General features: G+C 39.8%; 1 protein-coding gene across 1 annotated transcript in view; it reads right to left on the reverse strand.

Annotated features, from left to right (window-relative positions):
* Window positions 1-6891: 6891 nt before the first annotated feature.
* Window positions 6892-22941, reverse strand: part of ACE (angiotensin I converting enzyme) — a 41520-nt gene continuing 25470 nt past the window's right edge. The window contains exons 12-25 of the mRNA XM_075177363.1: window positions 21010-21221; window positions 19703-19839; window positions 18046-18204; window positions 16845-16929; window positions 16265-16408; window positions 14698-14889; window positions 14179-14276; window positions 12949-13118; window positions 11857-12080; window positions 11041-11185; window positions 10319-10417; window positions 9661-9783; window positions 7822-8003; window positions 6892-7408 (exon numbers count right to left, since the gene is read on the reverse strand). Of these exons, the coding sequence (XP_075033464.1) occupies window positions 7191-7408; window positions 7822-8003; window positions 9661-9783; window positions 10319-10417; window positions 11041-11185; window positions 11857-12080; window positions 12949-13118; window positions 14179-14276; window positions 14698-14889; window positions 16265-16408; window positions 16845-16929; window positions 18046-18204; window positions 19703-19839; window positions 21010-21221 (2188 nt within the window). The 3' untranslated portion in view covers window positions 6892-7190. The remainder of the gene's footprint in view (window positions 7409-7821; window positions 8004-9660; window positions 9784-10318; window positions 10418-11040; window positions 11186-11856; window positions 12081-12948; window positions 13119-14178; window positions 14277-14697; window positions 14890-16264; window positions 16409-16844; window positions 16930-18045; window positions 18205-19702; window positions 19840-21009; window positions 21222-22941) is intronic.

Consider the following 22941-nt stretch of genomic DNA (forward strand, 5'->3'; position numbering starts at 1 on the left):
GCTGTGCGATTGGGTGACAGCTGTCATACTTGCATCCTCTTGCAAAGGATTGTTTAACAGTCAATTGTTGTAAACTACTACTAGTCTTCTTTTTGGTCAGCTTCTGGGATGAAGATAGACCACCAGCAACAGCAGCGGACCCAATACTCAAAATTTTCTTCTGAGGAATCCTGGATAGGGGAGGAGTCACCTAGCTTTAGCAACTTGGATGCAGGACTAACTCCAATCACTAGTGAAGATATTGATGATGAAGGTGGTATAGATTGCAGGTGCTGGTATCTACCTAAGAGAAGGGAGCTAGCTGATGCTGGACTGCTTGTTGTTATTTTATTAGCATAAGTTTTTGATTTTCCCTAAAGCTTGCCATGAACTCGTTTCAAATGGTGTAACATAGATGTGGTTCCTAGATGGTTAAGGTCCTTTCATCTATTGACTGGCTTTACAAACACTACATAAGGCAACTGTTGTCAGGATTTGGGTAAAATTAATTCCACACATAAGTGGTTTATTTTTTGGTCTTATGCCCAGGCATGACAATGGCCTTCTTCTTATCGCTGGCAAGAACTGCTTCCATTGGTGCATGACTTACACAAACAAACTCATCATCAACATCCTCATTATCCTTATCCTGTTGCAAATCCGAAGTGGCATCCTCAAATTCTATATCTGCCTTATGCTGTTCATTCACACATTTGCAGAAATGGTAAAAAGAGGCATCTTACAGTATCAGTAAGTTCAGGCTCACACTTAGCACTCGTGGATAGACTCTCCTCAGGGATTTGTGACGTTTCCGAACACACAGTTTGGTCTACTGCGTTACTGGGTTTTTTTCAGCATCAATTTTACGAATGCAATTTTTTTGGCATCTCTTCTATACACTCAATGACAAGGTCTTGCATCGTCATGACAGACAGAAGAAAATGCCTCACTGACAGATGTAGAAATATAACTCATAAATAAAGGCGAAGGCCTTAATCTTTCCATGCCACTGTGTGTGTAGAATGGCATGTTGGCAATTTTATGTTTTTCTACAGTAAACTTTTCCTTTATTAGAAATGTTTTTTTCTTTACCAATGTAAAAGCTTGTTTTTTGGATTTCAGTTTCCCTGACTTAAAACATACTATGCCCTTAAGCATAGGCCATAGTAGTTGACGTTGAAGGACTAGTATCCTCATGACTGGGGCCAGCAGCTGGTTGGTGCTCCTGCTCTTCTGTCGACTGATCATGATCCATATCGATGAACACACACAATTTGTCCAAAAATTCAAAATTTTTTAAACTTTTTCCACAAATGACAAATGATTATACAACTGAGTAGAAAACACATCGCAAAGCAGTGATTTATGTGAATAATGCAGTCAGATACACTACAGCACACAATTTGTATAAAATAAAGAATCGTTGCTTTTTTCAAAAGATGACAACTGAATTGAGTACACACAGTCAGTGTCTTTTGTGAACAATGAAGTCAGGTACACACACTAGAACAGCGTGCAATTTGAATAAAATATAGGCTTTTTTTCAGCAAATCACAACTGAGTTGAGTACACAATGCGAGTCAGTGTTTTTTTGAACAACACAGTCAGTTACACATACGATAGTAGCGTGCAATTAGAATAAAACAAAATATATACTATTTTTTTTTTTTATGCAAATGACAACGGAGTCAGTTGAAATAATGAGATTTGAGGGTGAAGAGTGACAAGAACGATGCTACCCCTCCTTTGTGTGTGAGCAATGGCGCCAGATCTCCTGGGGAGGAACTTATATGTAATCCAAAACCCACGAGATATGACCATGCTGGTTTGACGCATCGTCAGATCCGAGGAAGAGGGAAAGTAGAGAGCCGGCTCTGCACTCAGATTTACAGAGTTCAGGGGCTCAGTTTTCTAAAAACAGAGACGCACATCTTTAGTGATAAGTATGCTTAGAAAACAGCTCACTCCTTTGAAGAGCTTTTTAGGACTATACAAAACAAGTATAAGTCCAATCACATTTAAACTGAAATGTCAAACACTTTTGGAAAAAAATGCATTGTCAGGAAACTAGGGGTTTATTTTTAAACCATCATTTCTGTACCCTGTTTTCCTAAAATTAAATGTAAAAACATGTACTTTTTAGCTTTTAATTTCCCAATTTGTTCAGAACTTTTAAATAGTCTATTTTCTATATATCCGATGTATTTCTGACAGACTGGCTGTACAGACAAGATCATTGTTCAGTCTGACCAGAGTAATTGCATTAGCACTCCTGCAGAGTAGGGAATTTCCTGTCTTTTGATCCAACTACAGACAATGCTTTGCTTACTACAGATATGTAACTAAGTATATGATTTATACCTGTAATCTTTAGGAGGAGTGTATATTCTCTATAATGAGGGAACTATTGTGAGTGTGTTGGTATTGTTTATTAGCATCATCATAGAAATATCTGTCTGGTGGGTAATGCCATCATCAAAGGTTAGCTTTGGGGTCCTGGGACAATGGTTTGGGCTAATTTCATCTACAGTGATTGAATAGACATCACTCTGGAGGAGGGGGACCTTATTGGTATACAAGACAGAGTGCTCAGGACTGGCTAGGGGTTTTTCACTTTGCCAGGTTTTGTGGATTTAACCCTGCTCCAGGGAAGAACTTGGCCAAATTAAATGGATTGGATCACTGCTGTGAACTATTCGATTTTCCAGGGTTGTGCCCCTTTACTTGAGGGAAAGGCGCAGAGGAATTGGTGAAGCTGTGTGCCTGGCTAAGAAGTGCGGTGACAGATAACCTTGTTCCTACCAAGCTGGTAGAGGTGTGAAGAGTGGAATATGGACCACAGAACATTTTAAGTCGCATTTTAAGTCGCTGAACTTTACCACTCAGACAAATGGAACCAGAGAGCTTCTGTAACTATTGAAAGAAATCTCCTATAGATTATATTGAGGCGGACAGCCAGCATCCTTGAAACAGGGACCTATTCATATATCTGACTGACTGGGCAATAGTAGGGTTACAGTGACCAAAAGTACTGAACATTAGGTAACAGTAAACCTCTTCATAGGCAAACCGAGGGAAGGGGGGTGGGGGGGTTCCTAGTGCCTGGAAGCCCCCCTCCAAGCCTGGGGCACTGTATAGTTGAGGTGGCTGGACCCTACCCCTGCTTCACACGGCTCTGCTTGAAAAGGGAGAGCTGCATGCACCTAACAGTCGACCACGCAGCATTGCCCATGAATATTATAGGGATAGGAAGAGTTGGAGAGCAGCAAAGCACTGTCTAATATTATAGTCATACCCCCATGCATGGTCATGCCCACTGGTGGCATGGTGTGGAAACCCCCCTCTACAAATCCTGCGTTTGCCCCTGCTCTGGCATGGTGTTAATAACATTTGCTTATATATACACACACACAAGTCTGAGTGTTGCTATGTAATAAAGTATAGTTATATTTTTTCTAGTTGCCCAAGTGATCTGAGAACCTTATGTCCTCACGTGCATATATGACTAAAGTTTCATCAAGAAAGAATTAAACCGCACCTCTCAACAGTCCCTATTTAGGCAGGATAAGGTTGTGATTCCTAATGAATTCAGCACGTGGCAACAGAAGTAAAGTGTCTTTATTTAGGCAAAATATGTGAACAAAGATTCAGGGAATGGAATACGCTGATTTCAGGTAGCAGAATTAACAGATCTACTCCAATACACAAATATGAGCAGGTGTGGTGAATGGCAGGAATAGTGCACAGAAGCAACAAGTTCCAACAATGATTCAAATGGCAAATACATTTTAAAATGCAGGAACAAGTAGATTAAGTTACACAATAGCCAGGAGGCACGAGGCACCAGATTAGGGAGACCGGGATCAGAATTTCAGTTAGCCAGATGCACGAGGTAGTCCAGGGAAGCAGGACTAGCTGAGTCCAGTGACCAGGCAGAGGTCACAGACAAACAAGTAGAGTCTGGTAATCAGGCAGAGGGTCAAAATGAGAGATCAGACAGCAATGACACAAACTGGATGAACAGGAAACAAGCAGCAGCCAGGTATAGACGATGAACTGCGCAGCACACAGATTGAGGCAGGTATATGAAGCAGTGAAACGGGTGCTGGCACTAATTAGGTAAGGAGATTAACTCCTACAGGAGGGTGCAAGGTGCAGGGGCAAACAGCAGCCCCTCTGGTGGATTTGAGGTACTGCAGCCATATACAAAATACAGGCAGAGTTCTAACAGACAAACCCAATTTGCAATGTGACCTTGTGATAATGTGGGTTTGGATTGGGTGGAAAGCCTGAGGGGCTTATTTGTATCCTGGCTATGCTTTTTGAAATGTTTGTATAAAAACTTATATGCCCTCTTAATGGACTGCACTTTAATAAAGCATTGGGGACTGGGATGTAGGACACTAAGCAGAGACTGTATGATTTACACAGTTGCAGACAAGGGGCAAAAATGCCCAAGGTTGTACTGGTGGTCAGTCAAGGTTCATTGGGCCAAAATATTCCTGATACACAGACATATTTGGAAATTTGTTTAGTATCAACATTTGTTCAGAAAAAGCCCATGGCATGGCCAAATAGGAAAGAGATGGTCAGAAAACAAAATATGTGACTGCTAAAAGAAAACAATGTTGCATGAAACTATAGTGGTCATGAGGAGAGAAGGCATCTGACTTTTGTTTGTTCCCTTGCCCTCCATTACACTTCACTTTCGGACCACTTATTTTTTTCCCCAGTGTGTCTCTTTCATCGCAGGCACCTGTCAGAAGATGGAACAGAAAAGTAATGGACCCCTGAGAGCCACTCATGGTTTGAATAGGACAACCTTTAGTATATTTTTGTACTCATAATTAATATATATATATATATCTTTATCTTTTCTGGATGTGTAGCAGTTTACTGGGCCTCACATTGGTTACGGCCTCTGTCTAGACGTGTGGTGGTACCTTAGGCTATTACTTGTTTTCACCATATAGGACAGTGAAGTGCAATGGTCAGCCCCCAAACAGTCGGCAGCATACTGACCCTTCACATGCACCCCCAGGTTCTTCTACTGGTGGCATCAGCTCTGACATACTTTGCTTGATATGCCACCGAGCGTCACTCACAATTCCTGCTGTTATTGAATAATGATGTTTAATGGGTCATAAAGCAAAAAAAAAAAACTGAACAGATTCTTCTTTGCCTGTACTGATTCCGCCCTACGTAACTTTCCCCACACAAAACAGGGAGGTCTCAGAACATCTGAGATTGGAGAGCTTGGGACGTGCAGTCTGCACCACATTGTCTCACTCATGCCTGTGTGCGGATTTCTGATTGCTTATATCCAAAGAAAGGGATTTTTAAATTATTATACACAGAGGGCCTGAGTCATTAAGGAGAGTAAGGCAAAAAATGGGTAGGTTTGATCCTGGACAAACAATGTTACAATGGAAGGGGGGCAAATTAGTTGATTTTGCACAAAGAAAATCCTGTCTTTTTGTTTCGTAGAACACATACTTGATAGCTTTATTTTTACACTGAAATGTGAAGTTGATCTAGGATATGCCCTACCTCAACTATAAATCTGCCACCACACTTTAAAGTTACATCCCCCTCCAATGCAACAAGGTGCAAAGTTACTCTTTTTTTGCATTGTTCTCCTTAATGACTTAGGCCCTCTGTGTATAATATTTAAAAATCCCTTTCTTTGGAAATAAAATCAGAAATCAGCACAAAGTCACGAGAGAGAACAGAGGGTGAATGTTTTTGATTTTTTTGTTTTTTCAATTCGTAATGGTTGGCCACTGACACTCATAAATTTAGTGACAAATGGGAGGTCAGAGTGGCAAAATTAAATATTTTGCTTTGGCAATGTATGGCCCTTTCAGAGTTAGAGGGCTGCACATGAGGCCTTGAAGTGTATCAGGAATACCATCACTGCCCCTAGACAAAGTCGGCTAATCCACTACGTTGATCGGTAATACGACAGCTGTGCTGTGTCCTCTCTGCATCGGATAGAATTGTATCCAGGTAAACAAAGTAACTTTATAGAATCAAAAGACATGAAGGAAGATAAAAATAAATAGCAATATATTTAGTATAAATTGTAGGAGAGCAAGCGGAAACGAATAAATCAAAATAAGTTGAAATTGAACCCCTTTAAATAAATTATGTGGGTTCTTTATATACACCCTACCCGGGTATATTTGAATACACCAGTGCGCTCAGATATGTAAGACTTGTGTAGTTAATCACAAAAGTGTAAAAAAATAAACCAGCAACACATTTTTGGCAAGTTCTGCGAATAATTGATTTGCTCATTTAGCAGGAGCATGTGTTTTATATGGTAAGCCAGGGATTTGGTGGCAGAGATAGCAGCTGTCTTTTCCTCATTACAGATCACTGGGATCGTTGGCCACTTGCTCGTGCTGTCTTCACAATAAGACTTGGCACTAAACCGTACCCCTGACCCAATTAAATGTCAGACACACGTTTTTATTATGACAATTAGAATACTCTTGTGTGCACAAACAGACATCCCACTTTATCAGTTTTGAGGTTCTTTCCATCACATCTGTCGGGACAGATGGGTTCATGTCTCCCTCAAGCTGGGCTCGGAGTCAAAAAGTTTACAAAGGGAAGAAAAGATTAATAGAAAATTGTGGAAAACTTTCAACATGTAAAAAGTGAAAATAGTTGTTTGGTTACCATGTAATAAATCAATGTTTTGTATATGTCTCCAAATCACAGTGAAGGCATCCGTGTCATTGCCTATTACAAAGATAGGAACTAGCAACATTATTAAGCCAGTGATGTCATCAGTTTCTGATGATTTAATAGGCTAGTTAATATCATTAATTTTTGTTCAGATATGACTGTTTACACTGTGATTGGTGACTGCCGACCTTAAAATAATTGAAACTGGCAAAGCTGTTAAGTTTTCACATACAATATTTATTGCTCCAATTGAAGAAAAATTCTGACATGATCACAACAATAGAATTTGATCTTACCCAGTTGCCCCAAACCTCCCTTCCCATCAGCACCTCTGTAAAAGTACATCCTTTAAAATTTGGCTTTGAAGGCGCTAGTGGATTGCTCTTCCAAGGATGAAGTTCTTTGCATAGTCAACAAGATTTCCCCTGATGCAACTCATACATTGAGAGTCCCCTATTTTTTGGAATGCTGGCCATGGCCCTTTTACCACAGAGGGCAGTTTGAGATGTTCCATATTATCTTAGCTCCAGTTCAGAAGAGGACTTCTTTGCCCTACGTTTTGCTTTTGAGAACGAGACGCCCAACGCGATGGTTGTGATGACCAGGATTATACCAAGTGCCAAGAGGACCCATGTTCCTGCTGATGCTTGTCCTTTGCTCAATGACATTCCCAAAAAGTCCACACTGCTTGGTGGTGCAGAAGTAGGATCAGGAGGAGAAGAAGCAGCTGGAACTAGGAAATAATGTTTGGTGCACAGTAAGTGAAGAGAGATGCAGTGTTAACACATCCTCATAAGAAAAAAAAGCTTGTGGCATGTGTCAAAGGGCTCATTGTATAATGTATATATCACAGAGACTCCTATTGGATATATTACGTACTTATTTTTTTGTCAACTGCTACTCACTTTCTTTTAATATATGCATAGCATACAAAAAATATATACATAAGTATGATATGTATGAATTCTAAATAAATACTATCAAGGTATATTTTATTATAAATATTTACTCTACATTGCCTGGTGGTTATGTTACGAGGCATCTGTAAACATGCCAGCGAGTGGGACTAGTCATGTAGGGTATATCCTGAGATGACTTTCCAAAGATCCCTCAGCATATTACTTGGTTCTGCTGCAGCATACCCACCTGGACTCCAGTCGTACTCTGGCCAGCCGATAGTTTCTCCATTTTTTGTATTTTGCTCAACCAGCCAGTCGGTCAAAGGCTTAAAGTATTCAAGGAGGGCATGAGCGGACATGTTCCGCTGCCCAGTGATTGTTTCCATAACATCAGGCCAAGGTTTGCTGTTACCCAACCTCATGGCATCTCTGCAAAGAAAGCTGACTTTAGTGAAACTTGGACTTTGTATGTATGCAGCCTCTTGAAAGGTTCACAGCGTGCGCAGTTAAATAATTAATGTTTATGATCTTGAGATAACCACCTTTATCAGTGTGTCCATGCATTAAAACTATATTATGTACTGTTATCTTGTATTGGCTACGTGAAGAAAACTTGTGTATTGCTTCACAATCTGTGTGAATTATATGGCACACCCAATAAAATGAGATGTCACATCCTATCACCAATGTAAAGCAAAACAACTTTGTGCAGCTTTATGAAAGTATTAGGACAGGAGATAATTTCCATTTTTGGATGTGCAAGATAGTGGATGCCATGGTTACCATTTCAGATTACTTATAATGTAACCATCAATAAAGCCACTTCCTCACATTTCTTTGTATATTGTACATATGTAAGTCTCTTACTAGCCATTTTTCTAAATAGGTTTTCTTAATGTACACCTCCCCATGTCACCCCAAATCTAGCAAGTGTGCCAGCAAAACAAAGAAAAGTTGTCTGTACAATCAGGGCTGCCATCAGAAAATATGGGGCCTAGTACCAATTAAACTGGCACCTCCCCCGACTCCCTTTTCACCGCACATGCCCACCTCCCTCTTTGCCATACATACCTCCACTCCCTCCATCACGGTACACGCCCCCTTCCCCCATTACAGTACACATCCCCCTCCCCCATCACGGTACATGCCCATCATATTACAGTACATGTCCCCCTTCATTACAGTGATTACCCATCTCATAACAGTACATGCACACCACCCCTCATTACTGTACATGCGCCAAACATGCCTTCTCCATATAATTGGTGTTGCTCATTGTCTCAGTGATGTGGCTGCTCTCAGACACTGATAGACTGGGAGAGGGCCGTGCAGTGGTGACGCTACTGCGCCTTGTGCTACCAGCCTATCAGTGTCTGGGACTTGCCACGATGCCACACAGAAGCTGGGTGGCTGGGCTAGAGGGCCCGGACAAACGGAGGGGTCTGTCCGGGCCCCTCACAGCCATACTCCCCTGATGGTGGCCCTGTGTATAATATATATTATACATGTGTGTGTATAATACTAGCTAAAATCATAGGTAACGCATACCTACTAATACAATGCAATAAAACAAAGTTAAACTTTAATTACTAGCTAACTACACCCTTCACCATCTAACCTAAACACTAATAACCACCATCTAAGAAAAAAGTAATATATAGTCAGAGTTGTAATCACAACCATTGGGTGAAAGCAAGGGAGAAAGTACCAGAGTAGCAGGTGCCACTTATTTACATTGTGCTATAGACAGACACACTGACAAATGTATTGTGGGCAGTTCTGAGGTTAATATCGGTGTTCAATTAAGCATCTAAACTGCTACACCTAGCGCACTGGTAAGCTATCATATCATCAGATCAATTGGAGACACATTAAACACACCAAGAGCTGTGTCATTTAAAATGTAGATTCCATTACAATCAGTGGAAACCTGCAAAATGGATTTTGTTCAGGGGTCCCACATTAATCAGTCGATCTGGAAACCTCAAAGATGTAAATACTGACAACAAAATGCAGCCTGATTTATGTATTCTACAAAATACAAAATCAAAACAAATCCACACAAGATTTCACAACGGTCTCTCACCCAAGCAATTTTCCAGCCTCCTTGGACTGATAGATGTCACATGTATGCAGAGATCCAACCTGATTTGCCGCTTTGCATAGAGCCTCATGGAACTGGAACTGAATCACGAAACTGATGAAGTACCTTGTAGAAGGAAATAGACAGGTGAATTCACAATGGCCAGCATGGATATGGAAAGCAGTATTAAGCTTACAAACACATAAAAGTGTTTCCGAGCTACAAATATACTGGGTATTTCAACAGCTTCTTTGTATTACAGCTAATAGGTTTTTTTTCTGGGGGGAAAAAAATAATGTGGTTTTTTTTTTGTTTTTTTTAAACTCTGTACCAGTGCAGCCATCTTGAGATGAGAAATTGACACCGGACGTGTGACTGGATCTTATCACAATTACCGTATTGCAAGCAAGGCCTGGAAAAAACGTTGGGATGGAGGAGTGCTAACTATTTTTAAAAAGGCAAGACTCACCTATTGCTTTAGCCCGCTATGTCTATTTGTCCACATTTACACAGTAAACAGGCTGTACCGAATGCGTGATATCACTAATTTTGAGAGTATATGAAGACAAAGCACTTAGATATGAAGATCACTCCATACAGGTAATCAAAGTACTTAAAACATTCAATGTTGTTTGAATCACTGACCGAGCCATTTTGTTACCTGATGTATGGGACATTGGCTGGAATGTGGAATTTTGCTCCAGGATCAAAATCTTCTTCAGACCTCAGGACTGGAGGACACAAGCCCTGATATTTCAGCCTGGATAGAGAGAGATAGAGACACACATACACACACAAACAGACAGACACAGAGAGAGAGAGATGGATAGTTATATTTTTATATCAGCTGGACAGAAATTTACCATAAGCAATTTATTACAAATCGAACGTTTGGTCTTCTTGAAGTGGTTGTACCATTGGCTGCCCCAAATGCAGGAAACCATTCTATGGGCAAAACAGTCTTCATGTGAGAGCATGCCTCTTGTCTCAGTGATAATCCTAGTGAATGTAGCCCAAATACTGGTTCAATCCTTAAAAGTCCTCATGCATCCACTAGTTCCTACTGAACCAACCAGCTGAATATTGTTATAGCCCATAAAATAGTTGTGTCCATTATGTGTATGTACTGTTTAACATACAATTGTATTTTAGAGGAGGAAGATCCATCAATCTAAACCAAACTAATTATTCATTTTTGGACAAGAGCATTTCTCTTGGGTAGTGTCACACAAGCGATAAAAATGGTGGCTTTTAAACACAGCACTTTAACTGTTTTTCCGCTTTAAATAATGCCTTTACCAATTTAAAAAAATATATATATACTGTATATGTAATTAAAAGTTGGCAATTACAGAATTTTAAGTCTTGTAGAAATAAACGGACCTGAGGTTCCACCACTGCTGAGTATACTCTGTATCCGGTGTTCTTCCATCAAACACTTTCCAGCGCCACTGGTCCATCAGATATCCGAAGGGTAGGAAAGCAATTTTATCTAGTGCAATACTCATAAGGTAGTTGATGTCGCTCTCTAGGAGGAAACACAGTGGGTGGTGCACATAAGAACTATTGTCTCAAGCAATTTTACTTTTTAAGGTCTTCTCTTCACCTTAATATCCATTTCAAGGTTGGGGGGGGGGGGGGGGCTCACATGTTTCTGACTATTAGAAAGGACAATGAATCCTGCTATTGACACATCCTGACATGGGATTGGGAGTGGAGATAATGGGTCTGGGGGAAATAAAGGGCATACAATAAAAAGGAAGAGGCTTGAAGTCTTTAGTGGTGTAAATTCTAATCAAGTCTACATTGCCAGCCATAGTTATAGCAATCATATTAGGGACTGCTCAACACCTAAATGTGTCAGGTTTAAGGTGTAAAGCTATCCCCAGAGAACAGTGGCAGATTTGTGCAATAAATCCTCACACTGAGTAACTTTGTCACTAAATCTGACCCACGACCAATGATTATTTATACCCTGACCTAACAATATCAGATAGGGGCTGATTGTTTTTACCTTTTTTTACATTTTAGGGGGCAGTGATATTTTTACATATAGGAGGGCAGGATCATGGGTCACTTTTTTGGTGCAAATTTATATATACCTCCTTTATCCAGTTCTAAAGACCAACTCCGCATTATTAAATATTGAAAGCATGACATTACTGTCAGATGGCAGAAGCCATTTGGCCCAATTCATACCTGGATTTTCCTCAACTTTGTCCAAAAGACCAATGCTGTGGAGATGCTTTGGTGTGGACACGGAAAGGGCCAACACATCCCCGATTGCCTCATGAAACCCAGGATTAGCGCCTTCTCTGAATGAAACAGGCTGATCCTTGTACTGCAGGAAATATTGAACATGTCCCATCTCATGATGGACTGTGATGAGGTCATCCATGTTGACAACAGTGCACTGCTTAATTCTGAAAGAAAGTCGCCCAAATACTTATTTTATCTTGTTTTAGCTGTTGATTTAACCATAATTTAAAATGACCGATTGGGATTTACAACACCATAATTAAACCAACATTCCCTGCACATTGGCCCAGCAAATCCAGAACCTATAAAACTCAGCAGTGCATATTTCTATACTTACTGCCTATAAGCACAATGTATTTCATAACAACAATTGTCCCAAATAACTAATTAGTACATTGTGAAGAGGTATTTCTAATTGCTTTGAGAGCCCTAATCACAACAATAATTGTGTGTCATAGAATCTCTCTGGGGAGTACTGTACAATGTACATTCCTTCAGCCTTCTACAAGCAATGTGCTCCATTATGAAAAATTGACATCATAGTGTGAACACAACAGTCCTGCTATGTTCTGTTTATAGACATGACAGTGTTATCATACTGCTGGTACAGGTATACACATAGGTACCTGGGGTATAAAGAACTCTAAAGACCAACTGTAGGGGACAGAATTTCTAGTTGGTTCTGGTCCTAAGCATTAAATTAGTACATGTGTAGGCCTCTGCCATCTTGAAATAGGCGATTGGTAAATAGGGAGTTTAGAGAAAAAAAAAAAAAGGAAAATAAAATAAAAATAATTCTGCTAGCTAGGCATGGAAAGTAACAGCCCTGACATAGCAGAAACTTTGTAGAATTCATGATCTCCTTTTTTTTTTTTTTTTTTTTAAGAAAAATAAAAGAGAAGTGGCTTTGTTTTGGAACCTTTAAAACTTTAAGGTTCCAGGTAACATGTTTAAACATGTTACCTGGTACAATTAGGCTTGGGGGTTACCTGTGGATTCTTGGTAAAATTAAGGGTCAGTCATAGTCTATACCTGAAATCTTTCCGGTTGTAGAAATCCCAGGCAGATGCGTGACAAACCACATCTCGGCCAACGGGCTTCTCAATCATGGATTTGTCCCAGAATTCTTGTGGCATGGGGATAAGCCCTAGGGAAGTAAAGAAATTGTCCGATTCCTCAAACATCTTCTTGGGGGTCCAATTCTAGGAGAAAGAATATTGGAATAAGTAAAAAAGTATAGTGTGTAACTAACCACACCAAAGTAAATAGCAGTACAGTGTAGATTATTTTTTTTATAGAGAGTTGCTTCCTTTTTAATTGTTGCCTGTCCTGGTAGTTTAAAGGAATACACAACAAAATACTGAACAAATACGTCATTTTTCTTTACCTTATGGTCACATGCATGGATCAGATAGAACCACACACTGTAGGCCAGGTTTATGGGGATACTCTGATGACTGAATGACACTACTAGGTGGTTTCACTCTGTTAGGTTAGTGGTAAATAGAAAAGTCCTTGACAGGTATCAACATGATTCTGTGAGTACACAGAAATGTGCTCTGTTAAGGTAGGTACACACTACAGAAATTTCGACCAACTTTTTATGCCGAGCAATTTTACATGCGATCGATGTTCTGATCGCTCGGTCCATGGACTGCATACACACTAGCCTTGTTTAGGACGATAAAGGGAAGAGCGGACGTCCCTTTAGCGACTTTTTACAGCCATGTTGTCGTGAGCAATGACATGACAGTAATTTTGTACTCACTGTTGTGGATCGGTCGGAAGTTTATACACACTACACAGCGGAAACGAGATTGGCACGAAAATATTAAACGGTACGACCAACCAAATGAGGCGATAATCGTCCATTTGGGCAGACTTTCGACCATCGTGTCACTGCACACACTGACCCGACTTTTGAACGAGTGGTCGTATGTCGGCTGTTTGAGCCGATTATTGGACGAAAACAGTGTAGTGTGTACCCAGCTTTAATCACAGTGCTCAGGCCAGACGTATGTAATTATAGTGACATAGGTGGAGTTTTTCTGAAGAGTACACAACTTTTATGGAAAAAACTGAGAATTTTCATTGTGTTATTTCTTAAATCAGTTCTTGTTCATGTAGAATATTAATCCCCAACAGGGTTCTTTGACCAATTGGATGAACAAAAAAATGTAAATCTCCTCATTCAAATACACAAAAGCCAAATCTCAGCTTTTTAAAGAATATTTGGTCTGTCTTTAACCTGACATTACCCACCTTACTCAACATTGCTGGTGTGGCATCAACCTGTGCTGCATTGGGATATGGGACTAGAAGTTCATATATGTTGGACCAGGACTGTGCCCACATGTTACCTAAAAAAAACAAAAGCAGAAAAATAAAATCATGCGGACATCAAGCATTTGTAAGTAATGAACAGACTGGCATATTAGACCTCATCAATTGATTCTTGCTTATTTTGGAGAGAGATAATGGAATTTTTATAGGCAAGTAATCAATCATCTTGTCAAAAAACACAATGGGAGGTAGCCATCATGTGGCCAATGTTCATCAGAATACAGCCTCTCCATCTACAAGGAAACAATGACATCAGAAATGTCAGTATTCCCAGTGAATGGATATTCTGTATTCTAATAGTCATTGTGTGGCCTGAACCTCTAGCATTCTCCACTGTGTGGCTACCCCTAATGAAAGGAAAGGTTCCCATCGACCATGGCAAAGACACAAATCAGGACACTAGAGTACATTGCACAAAGATACAGAGAGATGTCTTACCAAGCAGGTGGGCAGGAATGGGCCCCCTCAGGTTGATTTTCTGGTCTCCGTATTTCTTGTAGAGAGCCCGGCGTACAAAGGCGTGGAGGTTGAGGTAAAGGGGCTGCAGCTCATGATAAAGCTTCTCTACATCAGCTTCCAAAGTTGGAGTCTCGTACCATGACCTCCAGTATGCCCCATTGTCAGCATGACCTGAGAGAGCAGGTAGTGAGGGATGCAAGAGATGAAATTAGTTATAAAACAGTAACCCATCTTTAAATTAAGCTTAGCATTTCTGAAAGCAGGTGTTAAGCCTAAATACAAGCATTTACTGACCCCTACAGATAAGGCCTGTTAGGGAAACACTGTTTCTCTTGCTCAGCTGGTCACGCTGACATCAATGACGTTTTCCCGCAATGTCAGTGACGCAAGCTGCAGGTTATAAATAGACCTGAGGGTAAACTATTGTTTAACAATTATTTATTTTTAAGACTGTTTACTGCCTGCGGTTCCAGTGGCTGTATAACCGCCGGGCTCCCCGGCATTGCGATTTTATGCCGGCATTGTGACTTCCAGCATTTTCACTGTCAGTATTTTATCGGTTTCTGGGAAATTGAAATAACGTCATTTAGCCCGTCTGCATTTTTATGTCACCAAGATAAATGTATGTATTTCTTCCATTGGAATTGTGTACCCAACACATATAGATAATCAGAAAATCCATAAGTGGACTTTCTACCTAATATTCCACTTATCATAGAGCAGCACCGCCTGGATCTGTGGTACAAGATAGTGGATGGCAAGTCTTTAGTTTTAGTGGTCAGTGGCACATACTTTAACCAGAAACTCAATCTGGCTGTGCAATGAATGACTATATATGTGGCAAAAACAATTGGGCAACAACTTTTCCTGCAATCATAAACCTAGCACCATTTTATATGAATTAATGTGGATTTTAAATGTTTAAACTATACTGCAATTCTTTAAAAAATGCCAACAGGTTTATTTAGATTTTTTCCCCTCAAATTGGTCTCACATCGTACCCTAAGGTGACATAACAAAAAAAAAAAAAAAAAGAAGGTATATTTGTAAAGATGTCATACAGGTGACAGCTGGGAAGACGAGCAGAATGTCTTCAAAAAGAAGTGCAAAGTCCACTTTTTGGCAATTCCTGCCCCACACATGTAGCAAATGAGGGTTGTTAGCCGCCAATCGCATGGGAGTATTTTAGGTGCTCCCAAAACATTGGCACTCAAGGCAACTGCCCTGGATACAGCAGACTATAAGTGCTTATATTGCTAACCCAATGCGAAGAGCCCAGACTGTGGTACCCTCTTCATTTGCTGCATGATTAGCTGGACTTATTGAACAGTGTATTGTCCTTTAAAGAGTAGTTCAGGCAATGATATAATGGTGGCGCTTCCATCTGTGCGCGCAATATATAACAATATGCATTGGACAGTCGAAATATATATATATATATATATATTAGTGTGGTGGTTGACTGGATGTCAGTGGATTGTATTCGCACCCACAAATCTTCAGGAGGAGACAGCCTTAATATATATTTTCATTCTCTGTCTCTTACCATTGAGTGTTGCTGCCTTGTTCCCCAGCTCCACGTATCTCTTGTAATGGTTGCGCATTTTTTTGCCAGAAGCATCTCGCCAGCCCTTCCAGGCAAACAACAGTTCATCGTAGTCTCGTGATTTGGCCAGGAGTTCGGTTAGATCTTAAAAAAAAAAAAAAAAAATATACAGTACACAGGTCAGGGACCACAGCACTCCTTGCAGACACACAGCCCAGGGTGCAAGTCACTTACCCCTACTAAAAAGGAACACTTATGTACGTTCTCTAACAGTGCCATTATCTGCTGGACAGTTCCCATGCTCAGAAGGAGCATTGCCGCAGCAAATAACATGGAGGCTGGATGAATCTGTGACCAGCTGTTCACGGCTTGGCCCGAGCAGATTGGGCACAGTCATTTTTAATTTAGGAATATGGTAGCTATGCTTATGTTGTATAAGAAACTACAAATCTTCCACTGTCAATTATAACAATAGCAGAAGTTCCTGTAGCCTCCACATATGTGGCATTCAACTTAAAACATACATCACTTACACTAAGGAGTTCTCTACTTTGCCCATTAATATAAAATGCATACACACCTGGATCCAGCGGCATACACTTGTTGTCTTTGCATACTGTGGCCTTGCTATAGATAGTTTCCATGTCAGATACTATTTGGTTGTACTGAAATTATAATAGAGAACATTTTTAATTGTAACTTGATGCAAACTAGAGTACAGTATTCAAAGTGTACCTATCCCCAGCACACAGTGGCAGCACTATATGAGTGACATGACGTCACTTATTCAGTGCTTAGGTGACCCTTCGCCATCGGTGCAATAGGCAACCACCTAGGTTTACCTAATGGTAACACCGGCCCTGCCTCCACTAGATGACTGGAACACTTTCCCATGAAATAAAAGCAAGTCACTGATTTTATCTTCAGAACTTTAAATATTCCATGGTGTATGGTTCTTTCACTGTTCTCAGGCTTTAAAGAGCTGATCTTTGAGAAAGGCTGCACAGCTGGTGACCTTCTAAAGCCCATAAGCCAGATGCGGTCACAATAAAGGCAGTGGAAATGTTGATAGTTAACCTGTTTACATGAAAATACCGGCGACATTGGTCTTTTAATGCTGGCATTTTGATTGTCGTCAATCACACGGTTGATATTTTTAAGCTCTCCCCAAAATGGAAGTGTCGGCATTTAGCTTGCAGACATTTTCATGTCGACAGGTTAACTGCCAACATTTCCACTGTTCGAATTTAGTACCGTACCCCCATACGCATGAGTTTTTAACAGATTGCTGAAAAACGTGCACAACACAAAGACACAAAGCTAGAAGACACATACTGTACTAGCTGTAATATTAATATTATTATATTTTCGTTGAAAAATTTAGAGCGTGTTTTTTGGGTTTAAAAGGCTAATCTTGAGTCATTAAGGAGAATAAAGCAAAAAAAGGAGTAACTTTGCACCTGGGCAAAACCATTTTGCATTGGAGAGGGAGGTAAATTTAATTTGGTGGGATAGAATGTAGTTGGTGTGGAGCATGTCCTAGCCTAGATCAATTTTAAATTTCATTGTAAAAATAAATCTACCAAGTATTTGTGTGCAAAACAATAAACTAATTTGCACCCCTTGCATTGTAACATGGTTTGTCCGAGAGAAAACAATCCTTATTTTGCTTTGCTTTCCTTAATGACTCAGGCCCATTGAATTTACCATTCAGGAGGGATTACTTTTAGAGAAAGAAAAATGTTACTATAACTAATATTTTGCTTTCTAACCGCCCTCACCTCTTTCTGCTCTTCTTCTGGCAGTGCAGCTTTATCAATGTCACTGAGCTTCTTCAGCAGCCGCTGCGTCTCTGGACTCTGGAAATCACTATAATCAAAGTTCCTCGCCTGCCTTCCATACTGCAGAGTGTGACTGGACATTGCCAAGTTCTTTTCCAACTGTGAGGGATATTACGGAAAATAGGTGAGATGATAACCTACACAAACTTGTTTCATACGGGCGCATGTGCGTGACATACGGGCGCATGTGCGTTACACATGTATGTATCCATACATATGTATATACACACACACACACATATACTGTATATAACTTTAGGTCCCTGTTAAAGAGGTACAAACTTGATGTTTAAAAACATATAAATGTGTGCGCTATATAATAAATATATATCTAATATATAAATGCTTAGTGGCGTCTGTGTGGAAAATAAAAACCAAGTTGCAGCGCCACCTGCTGGGCAGAGTTATACACTGACCTACTAAATTCTTAGGGGCATATTCAATTAGCTTTTGGATTCGCGGTAACGCGCATTACCGCGAAAAGTGCGCGTTCTTGTGGGTATTACGGTACCGCATTAACGCGGATTTTCGTTCGCAACCCTATGGGCTGCGAACGAAAATCCACGTTATTGCGGTACCGTGTATTACGTTTCGCGGCTGTTCCAGCGCGTTACCGCGAATCCAAAAGCTAATTGAATATGCCCCTTAGTGTGTGTGGGGAAAAAAATTCAAAAAGGGCTTAAATTAGGTAGGGCTCAAACTCATTTTCATGAGGTAATTTTACCTCATGAACACACATGTGTAGAGGCGTGCGTTAGTGTGTGTGTGTGTGGGAAAAACTATTTTCTCAGAAAGGGCTCATCCAATTGACCTGAAATTTGGTATACTGACATTATTTGACAAAAAAATTAGAATAGTCAAGTCAGTTAACTTCCATCATCCCCCCTTCTCCCCGTGGGAGGGGTAGTAAAGGCTAAATTTACGAGTTGAGGGGTCAAACTCATTTTCGTGAGGTAATTTTACCTCATGAACACACATTAAAAAGGCAGCTTGCGTCGGGAAGTAACGCTCTTCCCCTGAGGAGGCCTGGGCTAGGTCCAAATGCATGACAAGAAACTTTTTAAGACCTTAAGTAGCTTGATTTGACTAGAATGCATGAGTATCATATATACACACACATATACACTTAATCTGTGTGGCATATTTATATGGCTCCCACTACAAAACACCATTCTCTTTTCTTCAGGGAGCTCTTTAATTATCTTTATTTTATTTATTTATTTATTTATTTTTTTGGAAGAGCTCTCTCTAAAACTATGATGAGATACACACTTCAGGTATTGTGCTAGTTCCTGGCTCTGGGCAGTTAGCGATTCCTATTTATTAGTGCTTAATTTCCAGACCGTACAAGAAGTTCCATAACAGTTTTACATAAAAGTGATTTAGGCTTTATGAAATCTCCCCTACTGCTCAATTTTGCACCAAACTGTTTATTGGAGACAAGGTTATAATGAAGCAAAAACATCACATCCCTCTAATCTTGTCAGCTTCCTAGACCTCCCTTTAGACTGGCGAAGATATGTTGACTATAACTTAAATGTTCGTTCCTTCACAAGTGTATTAGTCTCCTATACAAGGATAGATGCTTCCTCCTCACCATGACCTGGTTGTTGTAATCAGTGATGTTTGTGTTGTAGGACCATGATGCTTCTGTATAGTCATTCCACACACTCTCTGCTGTACTATTGTAAGTGCTTAAGAAATCATCTGCTTCTTTCTCATTGGCGATTTTCTCTGTAAACAAAAGCACAATATGTAAATACAGGTATCTAGACGGATATCAAACAATCACTAGCCACTAAAAGTAGCAAACAAGCTAGTAGCTATTTTATTAATAAGACAACCAACATTAATTAAACACAGTTAGAGCAGCCCAAACATTTTACTCCAACACTGAATCCTCTATATCTGGAAAACCAGAACAGGTATGTACTAAACGGAAGGTTTGATAGAGTTACAGGACTCAAAAGCACGAGTTAGGGGAAACCCTAAAAGTTCTCCCATATTTCCAGCAGTGTACTGTAGTCCATGATCCAATGACCTGATGGAATGGTCACCAGCTGGTCTTCTGTCATCTCCCTTCAATTATGGATATCACTGGTGACATTCTGCAAGGTCACATGATCCCTCTTTTACAATGCAGAAGCCATAGCTTTCAACTTGAACACAAGCTGCATTTATTGCAGGACAAAAAAACAAATTGAATGCGTTGTCTGATTTCATGTATGGTAGGGAGCATGAGCATGTGGATATCCAATTAACTTGCTATATATCCACATCTTCTCAGGAGACCATTTAGTCTCAAGCAATGTAAATCTCTGGCAGGCGGCAACAAGTTAAAATGATAGAGATGCATTACTGAAATGTTCCTAAAACTAGTTATTCTTTTTAATTAACTGTTGGAAAGTTACATTGAGGTTATTTCTTTATTGCATGAAAAGTACATGTTTTTCCACTACCACAGACATTTTGGCTTTTTCGGCACTTCCACAAAGCTACAGGTGCATCTTATTAAAAGACCAATACACGTGAACAAGTTGACCCATAAGGAGGATGGATTTAAGAACATTCACAAATATATATGTATAAGATTTAGGAGCTTATCAGAACTGGAGATAAAGCCGTGGATGGAGATGTCTTCCTACACACAGTACATAGCCATTCTGCCAGGGACAAAGCTATAATGCAGCAGTCAACGCTCCATCAAAATGTCCTATTGACCACAATATCTGTTCCATCACCAGCCAATAGGACAGATTACTAATTGCATTACTAGCAATCTGACACATTAGTCAGTTATACACACAGTAATTTTTCCTTCTTTGATGTATAAATTACAGAGTGATTGTACACAAAAAGCTGCCATAGGCATATGGTAGATAAAGCCATGGTTACAGATCTTACCAATGTCTCCTGGGTATCCATCGGGAATGGGGGGTCTCCATGAATATTCTGGCCAGCCAAGAGTTTCACTATTTTTATTGTTTTGTTGTATCAACCAGTCAGTAACTGGCTGGAAGTATTCCAACAGAGGCCCGACATCCATTTTTTCTGTACCAGTCATACCTTTCAGGATTTCTTGCCAAGACTTTGAAGAACCTACACGGAGAACGTCCCTGGGAGTATCAGGAAGATTCATCATTAGTGGGACACCTCTCTAGAGATGTGCATAGCGAACACCTAACTAAATGTACTGTATTTATACTGCATCTACTACATTATAAATCTAAGGGAGTGGGTTACAAGGACTAATTTCTACCACATAGCTAAGTGGATGTAATGTAAATGAAAGAAGTAAATTGTGCACTACATAGCGGCGGTTCAAGCAAGTGCAAGATTTCTACTGGGTTGTGGGGTTAACAGTTTTATTTCACCAAGAAGTGTTTCACAGACTCTGTAAATATATAGTCAGATTTATATGTGGGATAATGCACATCCTACTGCAAATTAGAGGGATATTAAGAAGTCACCAAAGAGTTCTAGGAACATATAAAAGTACAGGGCTGTAGGCTGAATGCTGTTATGCAAGTCACAGAAATGTGAGTTGTCCTCTGAAATCCATAGTAAGCCACAGTTGGAGTTAAATTTAGCTTTATAATACACATATCGAGGGGATAACATCAGGAGGTATATTTACTAAAGTGCATTTTTGAAAATGTGGAGATGTTGCCTACAGCAACCAATCAGATTCTAGCTGTCATTTAGTAGAATGTATTAAATAAATAACTGGAATCTGATTGGCTGCTATAGGCAACACCCCCAGAACTTTTATATGGCTATTGTTTACATGTGTTTATACATATTTTAACATCACGTATTTAATCTATAACCATTCAACTTTTCCTGACTTTGCAAGTCAGTGTGAGAGGTTTATCAAAGTGGAGACAGTGAAAGTGCTTCACTTGTGTAAAAAAAAAAATGGTCATGCAGCAAATTTATGCTCCTATTTTAAAATCACTTTTTTTTTTTTAACAATGTCTTGGCAAGTTTTTACATTTGTTTTTCCTGTAGGTGATGCCGTCTGTTAGTCCATTGGCATGATAATGGGCATGGCTGAATGGGGCAGATGTAGCTGTAAACATTTTAAATAAATGGTGCTAAACTCAATGGGCCAGACCGATTAGATCACATATAGGGAAGGGACAACATTGAGTTAGGGGGGGAAAAAAAAAACTTAATCTAGAAGCAAATATTCATGTCTCCATAGGCATTTTATTTGATATATTAGCCTAAATAAGAACTTCATAACTCAGGTCCCCAGGTGCCACCAAGATGGCCATGTCAGGATTGTGCTCCATGGGGACAGTTGTAATGATTACTTATCCAATCATATATTTTAATTCACATGTGCACTTAAGTGTCGTAGTTTAATGTTAAAGAATTCTGCCCAAAAATGTAAGAAAAACAAAAAAAACCCAAAAAAACAAAAACCTGATCTAGCACTCCTACGCATTAAGTTCCCATTCATGTGAAGGATATAGGCATGGACACCACAGCTATTACTCTGAAGACGGCCTGCCTTAGTAGAAGAGAGGATCACACGGCCACATATTTGCAGCTCTTCAGAGAGGTTGTGGTAGACACAACGCAAGTAAAACTGTTTTTTTTTTTTTATTTCTTGGCTTACTCTTAAAAGAAGATTTCGACACAATACCTAACTTTACATTAAGTATTGTACATAAATATAACTGCAATTTACAGTTATTCGCACAGATACTATTCTTGTCAAAGGTACCTCCCTGTTTAGACGTGCCCATAACATGCTGTAATTTTGACGGCCAATTAGATTGTTCTAGATCTTACTGTCCAGAAATAACAGTGTGTGTGGGTAAAATA

The sequence above is a fragment of the Mixophyes fleayi genome, chromosome 6 (genome assembly GCF_038048845.1).
Source record: "Mixophyes fleayi isolate aMixFle1 chromosome 6, aMixFle1.hap1, whole genome shotgun sequence".
NCBI lineage: Eukaryota > Metazoa > Chordata > Amphibia > Anura > Limnodynastidae > Mixophyes > Mixophyes fleayi.